The following is a 19892-nucleotide window of genomic DNA, read 5'->3' on the forward strand; positions in this document are numbered from 1 at the left end:
CTTGCTGCTTCCATATGTACTTGTTGGGATACTAGCAGGAAATAGTAACACTTGAAGCAGTAATGATTGCTCCATTTGCACTTTATACACATGCTGAGTCTCAACTGAGCATAGAGTTACATGTTTCCCTCTTAACACTAATGGAAAGAAAGTTATTTCAAGTAGGTGGGGAACAGTCTTAGCCTTTCCCCCTATCCACAAATTGTCCTAGGAAAAAACTCTAGGCCACCTATAATCCTGACCAGGAGGAATCTTCTAAGAGAGGGTCACTTGCAGGGGAAAATTGATGGGTGGAATTAAACACCTCTCCATCCCTCACACCCACATTATTTTAATATGGCAATTTGGGGAAAGCATAGGTACTGAGCTAGTGCACATCCCAGCCTCATGTAAAGTAGTTTGCTTTTAAACCTCTCTAAACCAAATGGCCACTTTTCACAAATGATCTTCATTCCTTCTTCCTTAAAAGATGTATATCTTTCCCTCTTCTCTTCCCACCTCTCTCTTGGAAGCAAAACGAATCCACATTTGTTGCAGCAAGTTGAAATGGGTCAAATGCCAAAGTACTTAGGCGCTCTCCAACTGTTGGAGAACTCTGTCTGGCAGCTACTTGGATTCTCTCCAAGTGGTTTCACACATCTGTGTGCTGAATACCATCGCCTTAACTTTTTCTACCTGTAACCTAGTTGATTGGGCTCTGTAGAGTGTGAGCCAATTTTCCAAGAAATGGAGGTAGTTGGGGAATGGAATCTGACTTCACCCTTTCCTCTGTCTCAACTTTTTCTTGGCTGGCTGGATGACTTGTTTGAATCCAGCAAATATAAAGGGATTTAAAGTGTGTATGTGTACGTATAGGGAGGATAGCTTAGCAGTCAAGGGAGAAGCTGTGATATATGTTTCGACAAGGACTTTATTGGATGGTTCTTTGAAAATCTCTTGTTAAAAAAAGATGAAGCCAGATACTGTGTGAGCAAGAATGTGTCAAAGTATCAATAGGACAAGTGAACTGGTATATATTGTGTTTGGTTTTAGCCAAGTATTTAAAGCCCTGATTTTTCTAACTGCATAGAGGGTAAATCTTCATGTAAAAATTCCAGATCTGAAATAGAATTGGCTAAATGTCATAAATGAGTTGGTGGAAAAAAGATACGAGGCTCTTTGGGAAAGAATGTCACAGTTCATAACAAAAGGTACACACAGATTGCAAACTTAGAAACTAGAAAATCGGTATAGTGAAGTTGTTAGAGTATTGGCCTAGAACTGGGAAGTACCTCTTTCATTCCTCATTTTGCCATGAAACTCAGTAGATGACCTTGAGGCAAGCATATATGCTCTGTTGTAGCCTGACTTACCTTGTATGGTTATTGTGAGGATAAAATGGAGGGAGAACCAAACTAGTCAAAGCTCCTCGGAGGAAAGGCAATATAAACATTAATTGGAAGGGATCTTTAACTAACAACTCCTCTTTGTTGCTGTTATTGGACTTATCTGCAGCCTTTGATGTAGGAGATCATTCTATCTTGTTGAGGCTAATGGAGACAGAAGTAGGTATCAGGGGACGAGTGTTGAACTGATTCAAATAATTTCTCACAGATCAGACTCAAAGGATTACTATTGGAAGCCAGTTATCCTCAGTGGGTCTATCCTGTGGGGTTCTGCAGCATGCAGTTCTATCCCCCATGATTTTGAATTGCTATTTAAAGCCCTTAGGGCAAATCATTTACAGTTTGGAGGCATGTCAATATGTTGACAATACTCAGCTCTATGTATCTTTCTCCAAATCTCCTGGTGATGCAGTAGAGCTCCCCAACTGTCTGGTTGCTGTGGTTCACTGAATGAAAGTGAACAAATTGAAACTAAACCCTGAAAAGACAGCTGTAATGCTTGTTGGGAAGATTTAGATATTGGAGAACATTGTTCTCCTCATTTTTGGTGAAGTTCAGCTGATCCTTGCTGATTCACTTGAAAGCCTTGGGGTTATACTGGATCCAATTACACACACACGCGCGCGCGTTAATGCAGCTGGAAAAAAAGTTTTTTCCCCAATTTAACCTAGCCCATAAAATGCCCCTTGCCTTGATACAGCAGATTTAACCACCAGCAGATTTAACCACCTGAATCCATACCAAAGTAACATTGAGACTAGACTGCTGTCGTGGTCTTCCCCCTAAAATCAACTCAGAAACTCCAGTTATTAAGAGAATGCCACAGCTTTACTATTATCAGTAGCTATAGGTTTTCCAGCTCTGGGTGGGGAAATGCCTGGATATTTGCAGAGTAAGGCCTGGTGAGGGTGGGGTTTAGGGACGGAGATACTTTAATTGGGTTTTATACCATACAGTCCACCTTCTGAAATGACCATTTTCTCCAGGTGAATGAATCTCTGTTACCTGGAGATCAGTTGTAATAGCAAGAGGTCTCTGGCTACCACCTGGAGGTTGGTAATTCTTCTGGGAGCTAAGGAAACCATGCATATTACTCCCATTTTGCAATCATTGAGCTGACTGCCTATTAGTTACAGTCTTGGTCCCTTATATCTGCGAGATCACCTCTCCTGGAATGCTCTGCCATGACAGCTTTGCTCACCTGAGTAAGGTCTTCTACAGGTGCTGCCCTGCAAATGGGCGAAACAAACAACTGCTCATAGATGCACTTTCTCCATGGTTGCCCCCATGGCGACCTGAGGCAGTCATGAAAGTTCCCACTTTTTCTGTGAACTGTGCAAAACTAAATTATTCAAGAGTGTTTTTCCACACAGGTAATAAAGCTGCACTGTACAAAACAGTTTACAAAGTTACTTGGGTAAATGATTAGAGACTGCGGTCTATATTATTGTGCATAGCTTTCTGTCAGTAGGATTTTATTCTGTAATTTTTGCATTGTGTAATGTGTCATATTAATACTTTACTTCAGTTCTGTTTTTTAAGATTTCTTGTTGGTTCTAGATTTCTACAATCCTAATTCTGTTACACTGTTTATTGAATATTCCATTCTGCTGGCTCACTCTATAATCATTCAAGTCCCAGTGAGACAAATAATATGAAAAAAATAAATACATTTCCTCTATCTGTTGCTGTTCTAGCACCAATTTTTTCTGCAGGAATGGCGTCTTCTACAATGCCTAGTCTACTTTTAGCACAGGGAGACTTTGTTTTTATATGACATATTTGTTCATTTATAAAGGTTACCATGTTCCTTTGGTGTGTTGAGTTGGCTTTTTGCCATTCCATTATGATTTCATGTGATCTTTTTAGCCTGTGGCAATTAGAACATTTACTTTGTGCTCTTAAAGCTTTTAATACCTGTTGGCCCTGGAGTGCTAATTCCCTGCAATCTCCACTCTTCCAGATGCTCTAGCTATCTGTGTGTCTTTAGTTTTTCTATAAGCTTTCAGGAGTCAAAACTCTCTTAATAAGATATAAGTAGGAATGAGGATCTCTGATAATGAGGGCAGTGTTTCTTGGCTTGGCTGTGAAGATGATCCAAAGCAATTCTCGCCAATAAAGGATCAGAGATGGTAAATTAAACTTATTTAGTGTAATAGCATTGCTTTCTAAATAAGCCAGCACGTTTGTATCGCCCCCTCCAATTACTGATAAGAGTCATTCTGATAAAATATATGCATTATATTTGTATGTTTTCCTACTAGAAAGTGATACCAAATAGGAAAGGAGCTGTTCTCTGAGTACCGTATATATTCGCATATAAGTCGAATTTTTCAGCACATTGTTTGTGCTGAAAAAGCCCCCCTCGACTTATACGCAAGTCAGGTGTATTTTAAAAAATATTTTAGGGTTTTTACTTTGTCAGCCGCCAGGGGTCACAGTTTTTAGGCTAGCAGCACCAAAATTTCAGGTATTTTTCAAGAGACTCTCCTGATGATATCACCCAAGTTTGGTTCAAGGGGTTCAAAGTTATGGACCCCCAAAGGGGGTGCCCCCATCCCCCATTGTTTCCAATGGGAGCTAATAGTAGATGGGGCTACATTTTGAGGGTCCATAACTTTGGACCCCCTGAACCAAACTTCACCAAACCTCGGTGGTATCATCAGGAGGGTCTCCTAAAGATACTCTGAAATGTTGGCACTGCTAACATAAACATTCCTTCCCTGACCAAAAATCCAGTTTTGAAGGATTTTAACTCTTGTGTTTTAGCTTGATTGGTGATTGAGCTGAAGTTTTTGTACTTTTAAAGTTATTGCTGAGACCATATTGTTTTTGTTGACCCTCTTTTCCACTTACAGAGCCAGTTTACTGTTTTTCTTTGAAATAAATATTCAAAAATATTTAACCTACTGATGCCTCAATTAATGTAATTTTATTGGTATCTATTTTTATTTTTGAAATTTACCAGTAGCTGCTGCATTTCCCACCCTCGATTTATATGCGAGTCAGTAAGTTTTCCCAGTTTTTTGTGGTAAAATTAGGTGCCTCGACTTATGTGCAGGTCGACTTATACATGAGTATACATACGGTACCCTAGGTATCTTCATTCTCTATTATATGAATAAATGATCTTATTAAAAAGGAGAACTGTAGTACAATTTGAACCCAAGATCCATCTCTCAACCTATCTACATTTCTGTGATTAAACTTGGTGCATTATGTTGCTGAATGATGGCTCTGGGCACAGCCATTATTTTCCTATTCCACCCAAGGAATTGAACTGAATTCCTGGCATTTGGAGAACATGGCTTTTATGCATGTTTGAGCCTGCTTGTCTTTCAGAAATGGCTTGGGAGAGCTGATGTGGTGTAGCTGTGAAATTATCTGATTTCTGAAGGTACTTTGGATTGAATTCCCACTTGTCCACTAAGTTTGCTCAAGGTTGTGGGGCCACCTACCTTTTGTTCTACCTAGTGAGATTAAAAAGGAAAAAAGGAGACCCTTCAGTTCAGTGGAAGACAAAATAAAAATGTTACATAGTCCTTGCTACTGTATGTACAAATGTGAGTGGTTACATTCCTGCACATACATGTACACATCTCCATGCACCCCCATGCATCTTATGCACACAGTGGCAGTGTATATGTCTCTTGAGTATCCATTAATTATCGGAAGGAACCCGTTAATGTTAGTTAACTAAGTATTTGGATGATGGTGAAAGAAATCTCTTCAAATGCTTGCCGTTCTATAAATAAAGTCTCTTGAGAGATGGAACCAATTAGACCACTCTTGGAGAAAGTTCTTACAAAATAGTGTAACTGTGCCAGCACCAATTCAGCAAGAAGGAGGAATATTTTCTGCCCTTTGATATGATGGGGATCATCACTGCTGGAAATAGCTCACATGTTGGATAAATGATGCTGCAATTCTGAGAAACTGTTTCTTAAGAACAGACGAAATGTTAAACTTGAGATTGGCAACAAATGTTTGGATTTGATAGGTAACTCATTTTAAACTCTTGGCTTTCTTTTTGAATGTGGAACGTTGATACTGGATTCAGTCTGCATCATATATAGAACTCCTTGGCACAATGTGGTTTTTGACCTTATCACCCTCTTCTTCATGCATAGCATAAGAACGATTTGTTGGGTCAATGAAGAACTTTGGCTACCAAGAGACTGAGTCACATCTGACCGACTCTTCCCACCTCTGCTCCTGCCACCAGTCATGCTCCACAACCAGTGGTGCACTTTTTGTAGGCTAAGGGCAGAATAGATATCTGTTCAAGACCACAGCTTGAAGTTTTCCAAAATAACTATAGCTTTTCCATTCATAATTGGGATAGATTGGAAATGTATTTATTTTATCTATATCTCATTCTTCTCCCCAATAGGGACAAAAGAAATAAACAGAAAAAGGCGGAGACTTTTGGATACAGAACAGGCCTCTCAGCTTTTGACTGCAACCTTAAGGTTAAGAGTTGAAGGCCAAGAGTCCCTTGGTTTGTGCCTCTGAGCACAGCCAGGCTTTGAATGCCTGTAGCAGAAAATAAACTCGCCCAGGTTCTGCAGAGCTGTTGCCAGCCAGTTAACACAGTCTTCTCACGTCCTCTGCTCCATCCATAAGAATGTCTTGAAAAAGCAAGGAAGAGTTGTATATTTTTCCATTCCCTTTTACCAGAATTATGAGTGTGATTGAAAGATTAAAGGGTAGATGCGTCCCCACGTCAAAACATCCTCTACATGTGGAAAGTTGTAACACAGATATTCATTAGACAAAAAGTCTTGGGCAGGCTTTGAGTCCATTCCATTGTGGGTCAGTTGTGCACATGAGACCAAGCCCAGAGTTTGTGCTGTTATGTGAACAAGAGTTTCATAGGGAGACTTTCGCTATCCTTAGAAGTTCCAAATTTAGCAAGTTGCCACTGCTCAGGACTGAAACGGCATACTGACTATTTGCTAAAAATAAAGAAGTGCTGAGAGGTATAACTCCAGCACATGGAAATGGCCTGCAGTAATTTAATCTAGGGTGAGTGTTTTACCAAGTGTTAATTCACAAACCCAGGTTTTGGCAGATTTGATTGCCTGTGGTGTTCTATGATATCCCTTGCCCTGGACAGGGGACCCACCTGTAAATTTGGGGATCTCTGCAAGTCACTGAGAACATAATGGGACAGGGCTGGGGGAAAGGAAGGACTTCTCAATGTTTCTTTGGCCTTGAACAGTAGAAAGAGTATGGGATTTGCAATTCTTGTCTTCTAGGGCTTAGCTTGATATAAGGCACACTCTCTCAATTCCCTGTGCATGACAACTTGGGGGAGGGGGGGCAATCCTTGGCAGGCTATCAGTAATTGGAGGAGGGCTTGGCAAAACCAGGCAGACAATTGCTTCCATCCGCAAATACATCCATCCACCAAAGAAGCTAGCACAATAGCTAATTGCCATTTTGAGCTTTGTGAAGAAAGGCAGAAAAGCAGAAGCAGGGAACAAAATGGCTAATCAGACTTGTCATGTAACTGCTGGAACTCCATGGGGCAGCGCCTGTCTCTTAACCACTGGATGAGTCTTGTCCCTCATTTGTGCCTGATCCTGTTCCCTGCTGTGTATTGCCTCCACAACTTTTTGAAAAGCCATATGGGCTCCTAGGCAAAAGTCACTAGATGAATTTCTGGGAGCTGCTTTTATACTCCCTCTCTTTTCTTTTAGTATGCGCGCGCACACACACACACACACACACACATCCCATTCCTAGTTTAGAACTCTCACTTTTTTAATAGGGAAAGGTACTCTAGGAGCCCTGTTGTGCAAAGTGGTAAGCCGCAGTACTGCAGTCCAAGCTCTGCTCATAACCTGAGTTTGATCCTGGCAGAAATCAGTTTCAAGTATTCGGCTCAAGGTTGACTCAGCCTTCTATCCTTATGAGGTCAGTTAAATGAGTCCCCAGCTTGCTAGGGGTAAAGAGTAGATGACGGGGGAAGGCATTGGCAACTCACCCCATTAACATAGTCTGCCTAGTAAAAGTTGTGATATGATGTCACCCCATGTAATGACCCGGTGCTTACACAGGGAACTACCTTTACTTTTTTTACCGGAAGGTACTCTATCAGTGGTTTTGTTTGCTCTTTTGGAGCAGGAGTCATGTTATTCTTTGTGATGCTTTTCCAGATCAGTGGTGTTTGAATGCAGCCACATGGTGAGTGCCTACATCAGGGGTCTGCAACCTGTGGCTCTCCAGATGTTCATGAACTACAATTCCCTTCAGCCCCTGTCAGCATGGCCAATTGACCATGCTGGCAGGGGCTGATGGGAATTGTAGTTCATGAACATCTGGAGAGCCGCAGGTTGCAGACCCCTGGTCTACATGCTGAACTCTTTTTATCAATATTTGTGTAATATCCACTTTTTTGCATGCAAAGAATCCCCAGAGCAGAACATAATACTTATAAAATATTCCAAATTAAAATGCATTAACAGGGCAGGGAAAAATCAGCATTCCACTCTCAGCAAAATGGAAGGATCTAAACTTGATGCCTTAAGGGAAAGAGAAGATGTAGTCAGGCCAGTGCTAGTGATGTCACACTTAAGTGTTGTGTGGATGTTGGAACTGTTAACTGCCAATGAGCAATTTTCAGTGTGCTCCTCCAGTTTTAAATAAACTGGCGAATCATTCCTTTTTCATTTGTGTGAACTCTTATTGTACTTTTTATGTGGCTTCTGACATTAATGATGAAGACGTGTAATCTGAAAGCTTTTGGTAATTATAGGGATGATTTAGATTTCTTGTTCTGTGGTTCTCTAGAGGTACATAATATGCAATCTGTGGCTGTTATGATACAGTGTGCATATTCGAAAGATAATTCCTCCATTTGAACATATGAAGTGTTTTTCCCCATATCAGGCCATTGGGCCACCTTTTATAACACTGTCTAATATGACTGGTAGCAGCTCCCTAGAATCTCTGGTCTTTCATAATGGGCTATTTGAGAGCCTTTAACACAGTGGGTCTCAACCTTCCTAATGCCACGGCCCTTTAATACAGTTCCTCATGTTGTGGTGACCCCCCCCCCCAAACCCTGACATTTATCCATTTTATAGATGGAGAACACTGATGCAGAGAGTCTTAGGCGATCCCTGTGAAAGGGTCATTCAACCCCCAAAGGGGTCGCGGCCCACAGGTTGAGAACCGCTGCTTTAACAAGACACACTGCATGAAACAATATGAGGTCCATCACTATAGGAGCACACTGATGTTTGCACTGTGATGGAGGATGTTTGATTGTAGCCTGCACTTATAGTGCTGGAAAGACTTAATGATCTTCATGTTCCCTGTCCAAGTGTTACTGACTGAACACTTATCTCATTAAAATTGCCTGGGTCTCCATGTCTTGAGGAAGACAGGGTGCAAAATAGTACTATATAGATTTAATATGATACAGATAAAGGAGCCTGAATACTGTAGATATGACCTTGGAGTGAACTTTTTCACTTATATCTTGAATGTCTGAATAGATGTGATTGGGAGGATTTTACCACTATTGATTGAAGATGGTGATATGGTCATACAAATCCACTGGCTGCCAATGGCCTTGGAGAACCAGAAGGTCATCCACCTGGTCAGAAAGATGTTACCTGCTTTAGGAAAGAATTGTCTATTTTGATGTTGTCAAGACTAGTTCTTGCTGCTTTTGAATTTTGCAAATTTAACTAATACTCTTGTAAATATCTATTAAAACAACTGTCAGTTTCCTTGAGGTTTCCAGTTTTTCACTCATAAGAGAGAGGGTGAGTTCTGAGTGAAGAGAAAGATACTGGCTTGAAAATATTTTTGTAGTAGGCTTCTGGTTGCAGGCACCATGGGGTACATCTTCCTGTGGGTGGGCCATTGTTTATGTTCTGGGTGACTGAGCAAAGGGCTTCTGCTGCTGCTAGGAAATTAACTGACCCTTCAGCCTGGTGGTAAAACATACCTTTGGAGTCTGTGGCTATAAGCATATGATCAACATTAAGAAAAGAACCAGAACATATGGAAGGGGGGAAACAAGGAACCTGGGGTTCTGAGGAAAACCATGGGGTGTCACACAGGGGAGGAAAAAGTGGTTGAAGCATTTTGTGGTGATTTGGAGAACATTAATAGTGAAGTGAGTTTTTCTATCTCAGGAATGGGGTTTTATTTTTTGTTTACAGCTGCCTGACAAAAGCAGAGTGTTTTATGTGTTGTATGCTTTGCTTTAATGAGGAATATTTGGGAGAGTCTTGTTTAGGAAGGGTGAGGAGGAGAGCAGAAGAACTGTAAGGAGGAATCTGGTGCTGTAAAGTTTCTTCTTCTGTTTCAAGTAAACAGTCTTTTGTGCCCTCCCTTCCTTCCCCTTCCTCCACCCCCACCTCCTTTTATTCAACACTGCTCATGTGTTTTCTATTTAAGGGCTGCAGCGTGAGGCAAATATGATTGGCGTCCACAGCCCCCTTTTGACTCTCTGCTCGAGCCTGTAAGAGCAAAGTAGGAGCGCAGCCCATAAGGGGGAGAAATTGTGGACTTTCACATTTACTGAGGCAGCCCTGGAAATCATTTTTCCCCTTTTTTAAAACAGACGTTGTGTGACTGGAATGGATTTTTCACTCTGAATGGGAGCAAGGATGGTGTGGAAACGATGTTGGGACGAGGTTTTGCTTTCAATCTCCATCCTGCAACTTTGAGTTTTAATTGACAATATACTGCTGTGTGTAGTTTTTTTCCCCCCTCTTTCTCTCCAATGTTCCTCTGCGCTGCTGAGCTGTGGGCCAGAGGAAGCTACTTCTATATGGCCAGTCATTTGGGGATATGCCGCGAGCCAAGGTTGTTGTGTTCTGATTGGCTTGGTATTGGTGACAAATTGGCCTATCGTGAGTCAGATGGACAGAGGTTGCTCTCGAGGAGCCATGGCTGGAAGCTGGCTCACAGCTTGCTTTTTCCCTTCCCCAGGTGCTGACGCTAGCTCTGAACCCATGATCCTGGAGCAGTATGTGGTAGTGTCTAACTATGAGAAACAGGAGAACTCTGAGATTAGCCTGCAGGCTGGAGAGATTGTGGATGTAATAGAGAAGAATGAAAGTGGTAAGTCTTTTTTCTTTTCAAACTGTATATAAAGTTTTGGAGTCTTCTGTTTCTTTCTCCATCTTCCCTCACACATCTATGTGTTCCATCTGGTATAGTGTCTGCTTCAGGAGGTGGAGACTATTCCCCCCCCCCCCCGTTGGTTTGGGCTTTTGGCCAAAATATTGCCTTCTACTGTAAGAATGTCTCTTTAAGCTTATGCATTAATTATCCAATATACATTAATGGAAAACCTTGGGGTTGTGGGGGAAGGGGTGTGTTCAGAGTGTATGTATGTTCTGTGTTTGTTAGAATGATATAGTTGGTCTGCTGGAAAAGATCTCAGTATTTCCATTACTTACCATTATTTTTGAAAGATTTATTGTATGGGCTGTAAAACTTCACTCTGGGGATTAAATCCTGGCATAGCAGTTCAACCTTTTGCTCATCCACTAAGACCTGGGGAGACATGGGTCTATGTAGATTTAAAGGGCTTTTAAAGTGAGTAAGTGGGTGTGTTGCTTTTAACTGATCAGATCAATTGATCATGAGCTACTATAAATGTTCAGTGAAGCAGTTAATTCTGAGTGGCTTTTTAAAATGAGTACATTTCAGTCGGCTTATTGTGTTCAGTTCCACAGTGATACAAATATCTAAAATGCTGGAAACAGCACCATCAGAGCAGATATCTTGTTGAAAAGAGACAGTTGTAGTTTTAAAATCCATACCGTATATACCGGCGCATAAGACGACTGGGTGTATAAGACGACCCCCCCACTTTTCCAGTTAAAATATAGAGTTTGGGATATACTCGCCATATAAGAGTACCCGGCGTATAAGACGACCCCACACTTTACAGATGATTTCCCAGGGTTCAAAAGTAGTCTTATACGCCAGTATATACAGTACTTCCAATTTGTGATCAGTTAAACTGACTGGGAGATATATGTTTTAAAATGACATGGATTGGGATCATCTCCAAGGGAGAAAAACATTGAATTGCCTTCTTGGGAAATATTCAGATTTGTTTATAGCTGGAAATGAATAGGTAAACATTAGCATTTCCAATATGCTAATGGCATATCCAAATTACAAAAAAAACAACAACCCAGAAGACTTTAATTCCCTGTTATGTATACATATATATGAATGTTTCTCAAAAGAGGTCACATTTGCTAAGTCTGTGTTATGTTTTTATTTCTGTTCCTTCTTCCAACTAGCATGCATTCCTATATGAAGGCACTAATTATTGCTTCTAAGACTGTCCTTTTTTTGCATCTGGCAGTTTCAGTGCAACTGAGAACTTCCACATATGTCTTATTACTTAGAACTGAAATTGAACTTTCAGGATATGTGACCAAATAAGACTATATTAAATATACTGGAATATTTCAAAATTAATAACATACTCCAATGGCTTGATTTAAAAAAATACAGTAGTGGTTCTGTAAGAATACAAACTTGGCCTCTTTACAAGTCCACAATGAAGTGGTATTAGGATTGCCAGCTCTGCAGTTGGGAAGTTCCTGGAGATTTGGGGGTGGAGCCTCAGAGGATGGAGTTTGGAAAGATTAGAGGACTCAGCAGGAATGTGATATCATAGAGTTCACCTTCCAAAGCTGCCAAACGTTGCAGGAGAACTGATCCCTGAAGTCTGAAGATCAGTTGTAATTCCAGGCGATCTCCAAGTCCCACCTGAAAATTGGCAGTCTTATGAGGCAGTGAGGCCTAAGGTATTTGAAGACTTGTCCTTAAAGGGACAGTAGGCTGATGAATAGAAAGAGAGTCTGAACCAGACAGAGGGGGCACCAGAATGGAAGGTAAAAGTATCAGGAATCAGTGAGCTGGATACACATGAGCATGTAAAAGAATGGACAAAGGAAAAAGTGTGTGTTGGTTTCCTTAAAAATAAAAAGGACTAGAAATATGAAGCTAATACTTAATGGAGCAGTTTAATGAGGTGAAAATTATCTGGTGAAAGGGTTGCCAATCTCCAAGTGGTGGCTGGAAATCTCCTGCTATTACAATTGATCTCTAGGTGACAGAAACCAGTTCACCTGGAGAAAATGGCTGCTTTGGAAGGTGAACTCTACAGCATTATATCCCATGGAAGTCCCTTCCCTCCCTAAACCATGCCCTCCTCAGGCTCCATCCTCAAACTCTCCAGGGATTTCCCAACTCTGTGTGGTGCTGAAGGGAAAGAACAGAGATGACAGTAGAAGCTGAGAGAACTGCTTTTTAAATAATTAAACATCTGGCAGCCAACTGGGCATTTCTAGAGGACCTCAACCTGGCGCCTCCTACATGGCTGACCGTGTAAATGGTTGACCATGACTAATTCTTTCACAGAGTATAACCTTTGAATTCTGCTTCTGCTGCAAAGGAGCAGATATGCCAAGTGTCCCAGGCATTGCTCCCCAGGTGATATTTGGATGTTCATCCCCTTGTCCCTCCCCAGTTTGCAAATGAGCTATATCTATGTGGATTTTACTAAGGCAGTAGCATACGTTTTAGAGTCTGACGAAGGGAGCTTTCAATCTCAAGAGTGAAAGCTTATAACCTGAAAATCTTGTTGGTCTCTTCAGTGCTACTGGACTCTGTTCTAGCCGTTCCACTGTAGACCAATATGGCCACCCTCTGAAACTATATACCATCTGTTCATTTAAATTTTTATGCTGTTCCCTTCCCAGTGGGAACATCATTCTCCCCACCTCTACAATCTACCTGTGAGGTAGATTAGGCTGGTATTAGGTTAGGTTGAGGTAGATATGTGACTGGCCCAAAGTCACCTTCCAAGCAGCCATGGCAAAGTGGGGATTTGAATTTAGGTGATTCAGGTTGTAGTGTGACACTCTAACTAAACCATGCTGACTTTTATAATGACTTTCCACTCAAAATACATCACTAATATGCATACCTCAAATGGCAGTAGATGGTTTATCTGGCTTTGTCTTTTTGTGCGGTTGCATCCTGAATGAGGGTAGATGAATCTGTTCTCAAACAATACTGGAGTGTGTAGGGGAAGGTGCCTTCTCCTATACCTTACTCTAGTTCTTGAAGTGTTTTTCTCCCAGCCATCTGACATTAGAGTCTGAATCCAAGCATAATCCAAGTGAAATATGGCAGGGGAAGGGATTTGGGTGCTTTTACTTAGAAACTTTTTATTTAAAAGCCCCTTCCCAGGATCCCTTAGTTAGGGACAGAGGAAAAGCTTTGTTGTATGCCAGTTTCCTCTCTGTGCAAGTGGCAGTATTTATTGCCTATTTTAACAATCAGAACATTTTTTTTCTTTATCTGTCTGAAAGGTAGCAGAGTCTTTCTCGGGTGGGGGGATTACATTGTCTGAGAATTCCATTCCGAGTGGATGGAAACCGAGAGATATAGCCACAGTTGTTTACTACTGAAACCAATGCTTGCTAACAAAAGGAGTATGATGGCTGCAATAAAGAAAACAAACATGAAGCAATAAAACGAACCAACTATTTGTGTGCATCTCTTATGCCTTGTGCAGTGGCTTTTCTGCAGGTTACTTTCACTGTTGCACAAATGACTGAGCATTTTGAAGAGAGAGGAGAGAAAGCACTGAATTTGAGCTATTTGCCAAAGTTTTACTTGGATGTAGTTTGAATGGTCCGGTTATAAATTGTGGCTAAGCTGTCTGTAATGGAACCCTTGATACTGTTAAATATAATCTTCTCTTGGGTTTTTGCCTATTATCCCAGTGAGGCAAGGAAAGGAGGAAAACATTAAGGAGAGCCAGCATGATGTAGTGGTTAAGAGCAGTGGACTCTTATCTGGAGGACCAGATTTGATTCCCCACCCCTCTACAAAAAGCCTGCTGGGTGACCTTGGGCCAATCACAGTTCTCTCAGAACTTTCTCAACCTCACCTACCTCACAAATTGTGTATTATGGGAAGGGAAGCTGCTTTGAGTCTCCTTAAAAGGTAGAGAAAAGCACAATCTCAAAACCAACTCTTCTTTTTTCTCTGCCCCCCTTCTCAATTGGATCTGTGCTTGCAATGGTGAGAGAATGAGATAGCAGTATTATCTTGGCAGAATAACTCTGTTGTTATTGTGTAATCCTATCCTATGTTATTTATAATGCTGTATTACAATAAGCTTAACTTTATGTGACCCCAGGAGAGATCTGCGTTTTTGAGGGAAAATGGCACCCTGCCTTTGGCTGGAAGTGGTGGATTTCTGACCCTCCCCTCTCAAGATTATCTTTCTGGCTACAGAATATTTCTTTTTGAGAGCATTTGACTTTAGCTAGTCTAAAGACTTAACATATTTGAGTGATAGATTTATATTCTCCAAACTATGTTCTTTGTTTTGTTGCTACATAGGTCTTTCTATGACGTTTCATATGGATAACACAAGACTTCTGTTAAAAACAGCCAGCATGTTAGACTTAAGTAGAATCTTGGATCAACTTGCCCCTAGTTTCACAGCCTGTTGCAACTTGATAAGGAGTCTTAAAGAATCTGTTCATATAATACAGTACCTCTAGCTTAGCCAGATGCGCATTCATGAAAATTGTTGTTAAGGAGCCAGTTGATGTCTTACCTTGGGTCTTCTTAAGCTTTCTAGCTTTTCATCATCCCATTTCAAGCTAGCTTTTGAATGGCCAGCAATCTCTTTGGCAGCTAGCAAAAATGTATAGAAAGACTTTGCGAAAGAGCTAGTTGGATCTCTTGCAGTCTTTGGTGTATGAGGTGCTTCCTCCTTTTGCCTTTCTGTTCCTTGTGTATATGTTGTGGCTTAAAAGTAATGACTTCAGAACCGATTCTTGGTTTGTTGCTCTTGAGGCTGTTGTGTCAGAAGGAGCTAAATTCTTAATAGTTTTGCTTCATTTCTGGAAATATGATTTAGGAATCATAATCTCCTCTCCCTTTCCCCTCTTCCCTCCCCTTTAATTCAGTTGGGTTCCACAAACATTCTGTGGATCCAGTTTACCATGCTGAAGCTACAAAAAGGAGGCCTCCACTTTGTGGGCTGAGAAGCAGGCCCGCTGACTCAAGCTAACAGTAAAACCACCCCATTCCCATGAAACACACAACTGTTTTTGGGTAGAAAATTATTTGGCCATAGCCAGAAAGGAAGCAAACGGCACAGCATGGGAAGGGTGATCCAAGCGTCTGGGCAGCACGAGTGCTGTCCCCCAGAGCCTACCAAATTCCTCAAGCCCACCTTCTAGAGAAATTGACCGCAAATGGCAAGATTGGAGTGGGGCATGCCAGTTGGGTGGTGGACCCCTGTCTGGTGCCTGCTCCATTCTTCCGCTAGGGCGCAAGCCTTGGTAGCCCCTGCCGGGCGTCCCAACTGTCAGCTTGCACCTCTTAGGAGGTGTTATAACAGGGGAGTTCCTGCAGTTCCCCTTTCCCAACAGATCACCCCCCATATGCAACCCGCCAACTGGCTATGACAGAAGCAAGCAACAAACAAAACATAACAAAACAGCAAAGCAGTACAGGGACGAGTGCGTGGGTCGATCTTCAGTGTCCAGGGCGAGACTGAGCCTACCAGGTGCCTGTTTGTGATATGGCCCCTGAAGAGGACCTGGCTTCCGTGCATGTCCGGGCCAGGTCCCAAAGCTGTGTCCCTGCCCTTGCCAGGGCAATGACATGGCTTTTGACATGCCCCCCCCCCCCGGCCTGCAATGGCGGGCCGCGGTCGAGCTGCGGCCACCCTTTTTGGTATTACTAATAATTCCTTGACTTTCTTTGCTTTCCCTTGCAGGAAATCGATAAACAATTCCCTTGTATTCAAAGGGGAGATTTGTCAGTCTTCTACCTGCAGTTTTTGGTATTCTGATCTTAGCTAGTCTCTTGCAGCCTTCCTACAACTAATGGTCAATTGTCTAAGACAGCATTTCAAAGTTGACTATCTGGTTATTCTTGTAAATTTCTGTGCCTGTACCTACAATTACTCTGCTTGCATTTGCTTTGCTTGTAAATTGCTATGAATTCTAAGTTAAGCAAGCTAGGAAAGTGGTCACATCATGGTGTCTTTCTGTTGGTGAGCACCAGTTCACAGATTCTTCTCTTTGAGATTTGATGCCAAATGTGCCATATTAAGTTTTTTTAAAGAGCTGTACTGTACATGGTTAGCCTGTTCAGAATCCAGCCTGTTCAGAATTCATACTGTAAATGGTTAGCTTTCACAAATTCAGGCTAATTTCAGAAGTAAAAGATTCAGACCACCCCAGTGCATTTTGGAGGAGATGTTTTTCTATTTTGGCTGCTTATTGCCTGGCAGCCTAAAGTGCCAATAGGATAAAGCAATGCTGTAATCACATCTGGGGATGAAATGGTTGGTGCCAGTCGCTAGGTAACTGAATTTACATCACACATCTCTTCCCTGCTGAGATCAGACTGGCAAGGTTACAGTTTGATCAGTGTGGCAAGCTGCCTTGGCTTGTGCCAGAGGATTAGTTGAAAGGGGGTGATTGAACAGTAAAGAATTTTTAACGTCCCTGTTAGGAATAGCCTAGCTGGGGTTAATTCTGTACAATCAATAAGGAAATCAAGAGAAGCGCTCTGTTCCAGCTATGGCTTAGACTGTAGGTAGTGGCCTGAAAGCTGATACATCTCAGATGATCAAGACTTAAAAAAAAAAATACCTCCCTTGCTGCCATTCGATTTGGCAGAGAATACTGGAGAAGAGGACATAAGATATTAAATACCCCACTGAGAATAGTGTGATGTTAGCACAACCTGGGCTTGGCTAGATTGCTTCCCCTCACTCATACACAACTCTTCCACAAAAAAGTCACACGTCCAAGCCTCTCACACTGGACAGCTGTCTGTTCCCCAAGGCACATACCAAAGAAGCAGTGCTATCTGGCTCCCAGCAGAGTGGGGCTACTTAAAAATTCTCATAAAATTGAAGCTAGTGCTGGTGTTACATAAATCAAATAATTTATTTACAGTCTGTGACCAAAATGTATAATAGGTGCAGCAAATACATACAATACATAAAATTCCATATAATGATTAGCCTGAATACAATATAATAAAATTACAGAAACATAAAATCACAACATCATTAAATCATTAATGACAACATTTAAAAGATTCCTTAAACGGGGTTAATTGCATCTCTCCTAACCTTAGATGCCAATCCCCCAAGTTTGGTACTTTATATGTTGCCTCCTGGTTCTTATCTGAGAACATGATGGAAAGAAGTAAGACTCCATGTCTCCCCAAATGAGCTAACATTAGGGAAGTTATAAGAACATCTCAGATTATACATCTTGCTGTCAAAGACATGTTCTATGATCTCTATTATTCCATCATAACAGGGGCATGATCATTCTTCTGTCGGGATTTTTTTAACCTTCTTTCAAAAATTGCAGTGGGCAAATCATCATAACACAATAATGTGAAAGCTCTCCTCTTTCATACTATATAATTGAACAGCATGTTCCCAATAAAAAACCAGAAAAAGAGGGCTGCTGTGACATGTAGTCCTTGGTCAACTGACAGGGCCCAGATTCCAACACTTCCCAGGGGGTAAGGACTACACTTTCCAGCAGTTCTTGCTGTAGGAAACCACACTCACCTCCTCCCCCCCACGATCTGCTTTACCCTGGTGACAGTGAGCTTTGAAAAGGGAGAAATGCACAGGAGGAAACCACACTTCCCTCTCCCACCACTGTATGCTTCTCCCTACCAGTACTAGATCTCTGTGGTGAACGCTGAAGAACTTCTTGCCTGGGAACACTGGACAAACTCAGTCAAGCCATACTGAGCCAGAAGAACCCATTTGCAAAGTTAGGGTATCCTGTGTATGGGGGGAGGGGTATCTGAGAAAGGAGAGACCGCTTGCAAAGTTAGAGGAGCCTGTTGTGCGTTTCTGAAAAAGCCGTCTCTTTTTGTATGGGCGGGAAACTATAAGTTAACTTTTTTCTATTGAATAATTAGGCTAGGTTTTCATTATCTGTGGTAAATTGGGGGCCAAGCAGGGAGGAGAGGAAGGAGGGTTTGGCCCTGTTATCTGTGTGCATGGATCAAATAGCCACTTTTTAAAAAACTTTTTTGCCTCTCAGCATACTTCATAATATTAACCTGTTCCCTAGTTATCTCTAACTGATCATTAATGTGTGCTGGACTGTTGTATTGTGTTCTGCCAAAGTGTGTCCCCCCCCCCCCCACACACACACTATCTCTTAGTATGTTTCTGTGTTAATTCAGTGGCACCATTCTGTCTGCTGACAGAATACTAGAACTTTGACCATCTTGATAAGGTTTCATTTTTTTAAACTTTCCAAATGGCATCAAACTGTTGCATGACTAGATTCCCAAATATTAATTTACAGTGCAGTGAAACAGAGTTACACCCTTCTGAGCCCATTGAATTCAGTGGACTTGGAAAGGTATCTCTACTTATGCTTTTCAAAACTGACTGCAGCCTACTTACAATTTATTAGCCCACCTATCCAAGCATTAGCCATTTGTGGTGTGTCAATGACCTGAATGAGGTGAGGATAGAATTGAATGCCCAAATTGGTTTACAAAGGTTTCCTTGAGTGACTGCTATGAAAGTTGTTCTTTCCTGGCAACAACAGTCAAATTAGTAGCTTCTTATACTGTGTTCTACTAAAAGAACTCAGTGCAATGGTGCATGTTTCAGCAGTTGGAGCCACTGGCGTAATTCCCATTGGGCAAGGTGGGCAGCTGCCCAGGTCATCACCTTGTGGGGGGCATCAAAATGCTGGGTTCGTTTTGGGGTATTTTAATCTTTTTCCATTTTTGGCCTGCAGGGGGCGCGGTTTTTAGCTAGCGGCACCAAAATTTCAGCGTATCATCAGGAGACTGTCCTTATGCTACCCCCCAGGTTTGGTGAGGTTTGGTTCAGGGAGTCCAAAGTTATGGACTCCCAAAGGGGGTGCCCCTATCCCCCCATTGTTTCCAATGGGAACTAACAGGAGATGGGGGCTACAGTTTTGAGGGTCCATAACTTTGGCCCCCCTGAACCAAACTGCACCAAACTTGGGGGATATCATTAGGGCAGTCTCCTGATGAGACCCTGAAAGTTTTGAGATGGTGCCTTCATAAATGTGCCCCCCCCCCACAGCCTGCAACCCCCATTGACAGCAATGTGGAAAACTCAATGCAGAACAAAGATTCTTGGGCAAATTTCTAGGATGTTCCTGCAGGGGGTGCATTTATGGATGTATTGGCACCATAATTTCAGGGTATCATCTGGAGACTATCATGATGGCACCCCCCAAGTCTGGTGCAGTTTGGTTCAGGGGGTCCAAAGTTATGGACCCTCAAAGGGTAGCCCCCATCTCCTTAGCAAAGATATGGTGCTGATATGACTAAAACTGCACCCCCTGCAGGCACCAATGTCCTGGTGCAAAAAAAAATTGGTTGTGGTGGAGTGGCCGCCCATGGGGGGGGTGGGCATCCAACTCAGGTTTTGCCCAGGGC

At 42.0% G+C, this 19892-nt stretch overlaps 1 protein-coding gene across 10 annotated transcripts in view; it reads left to right on the plus strand.

Moving 5' to 3' along the window:
- Positions 1-19892, plus strand: part of SH3PXD2A (SH3 and PX domains 2A) — a 294236-nt gene that overhangs the window by 188399 nt on the left and 85945 nt on the right. For 7 of the 10 annotated variants that reach the window (XM_048505256.1, XM_048505258.1, XM_048505257.1 and 4 more), the window contains one exon: positions 10344-10475. In XM_048505256.1, coding sequence (XP_048361213.1) covers positions 10344-10475 — 132 coding nt within the window. The other 3 variants (XM_048505265.1, XM_048505264.1, XM_048505263.1) reach the window with 3 other exon arrangements.

Source organism: Sphaerodactylus townsendi, linkage group LG08 (genome assembly GCF_021028975.2).
Source record: "Sphaerodactylus townsendi isolate TG3544 linkage group LG08, MPM_Stown_v2.3, whole genome shotgun sequence".
NCBI lineage: Eukaryota > Metazoa > Chordata > Lepidosauria > Squamata > Sphaerodactylidae > Sphaerodactylus > Sphaerodactylus townsendi.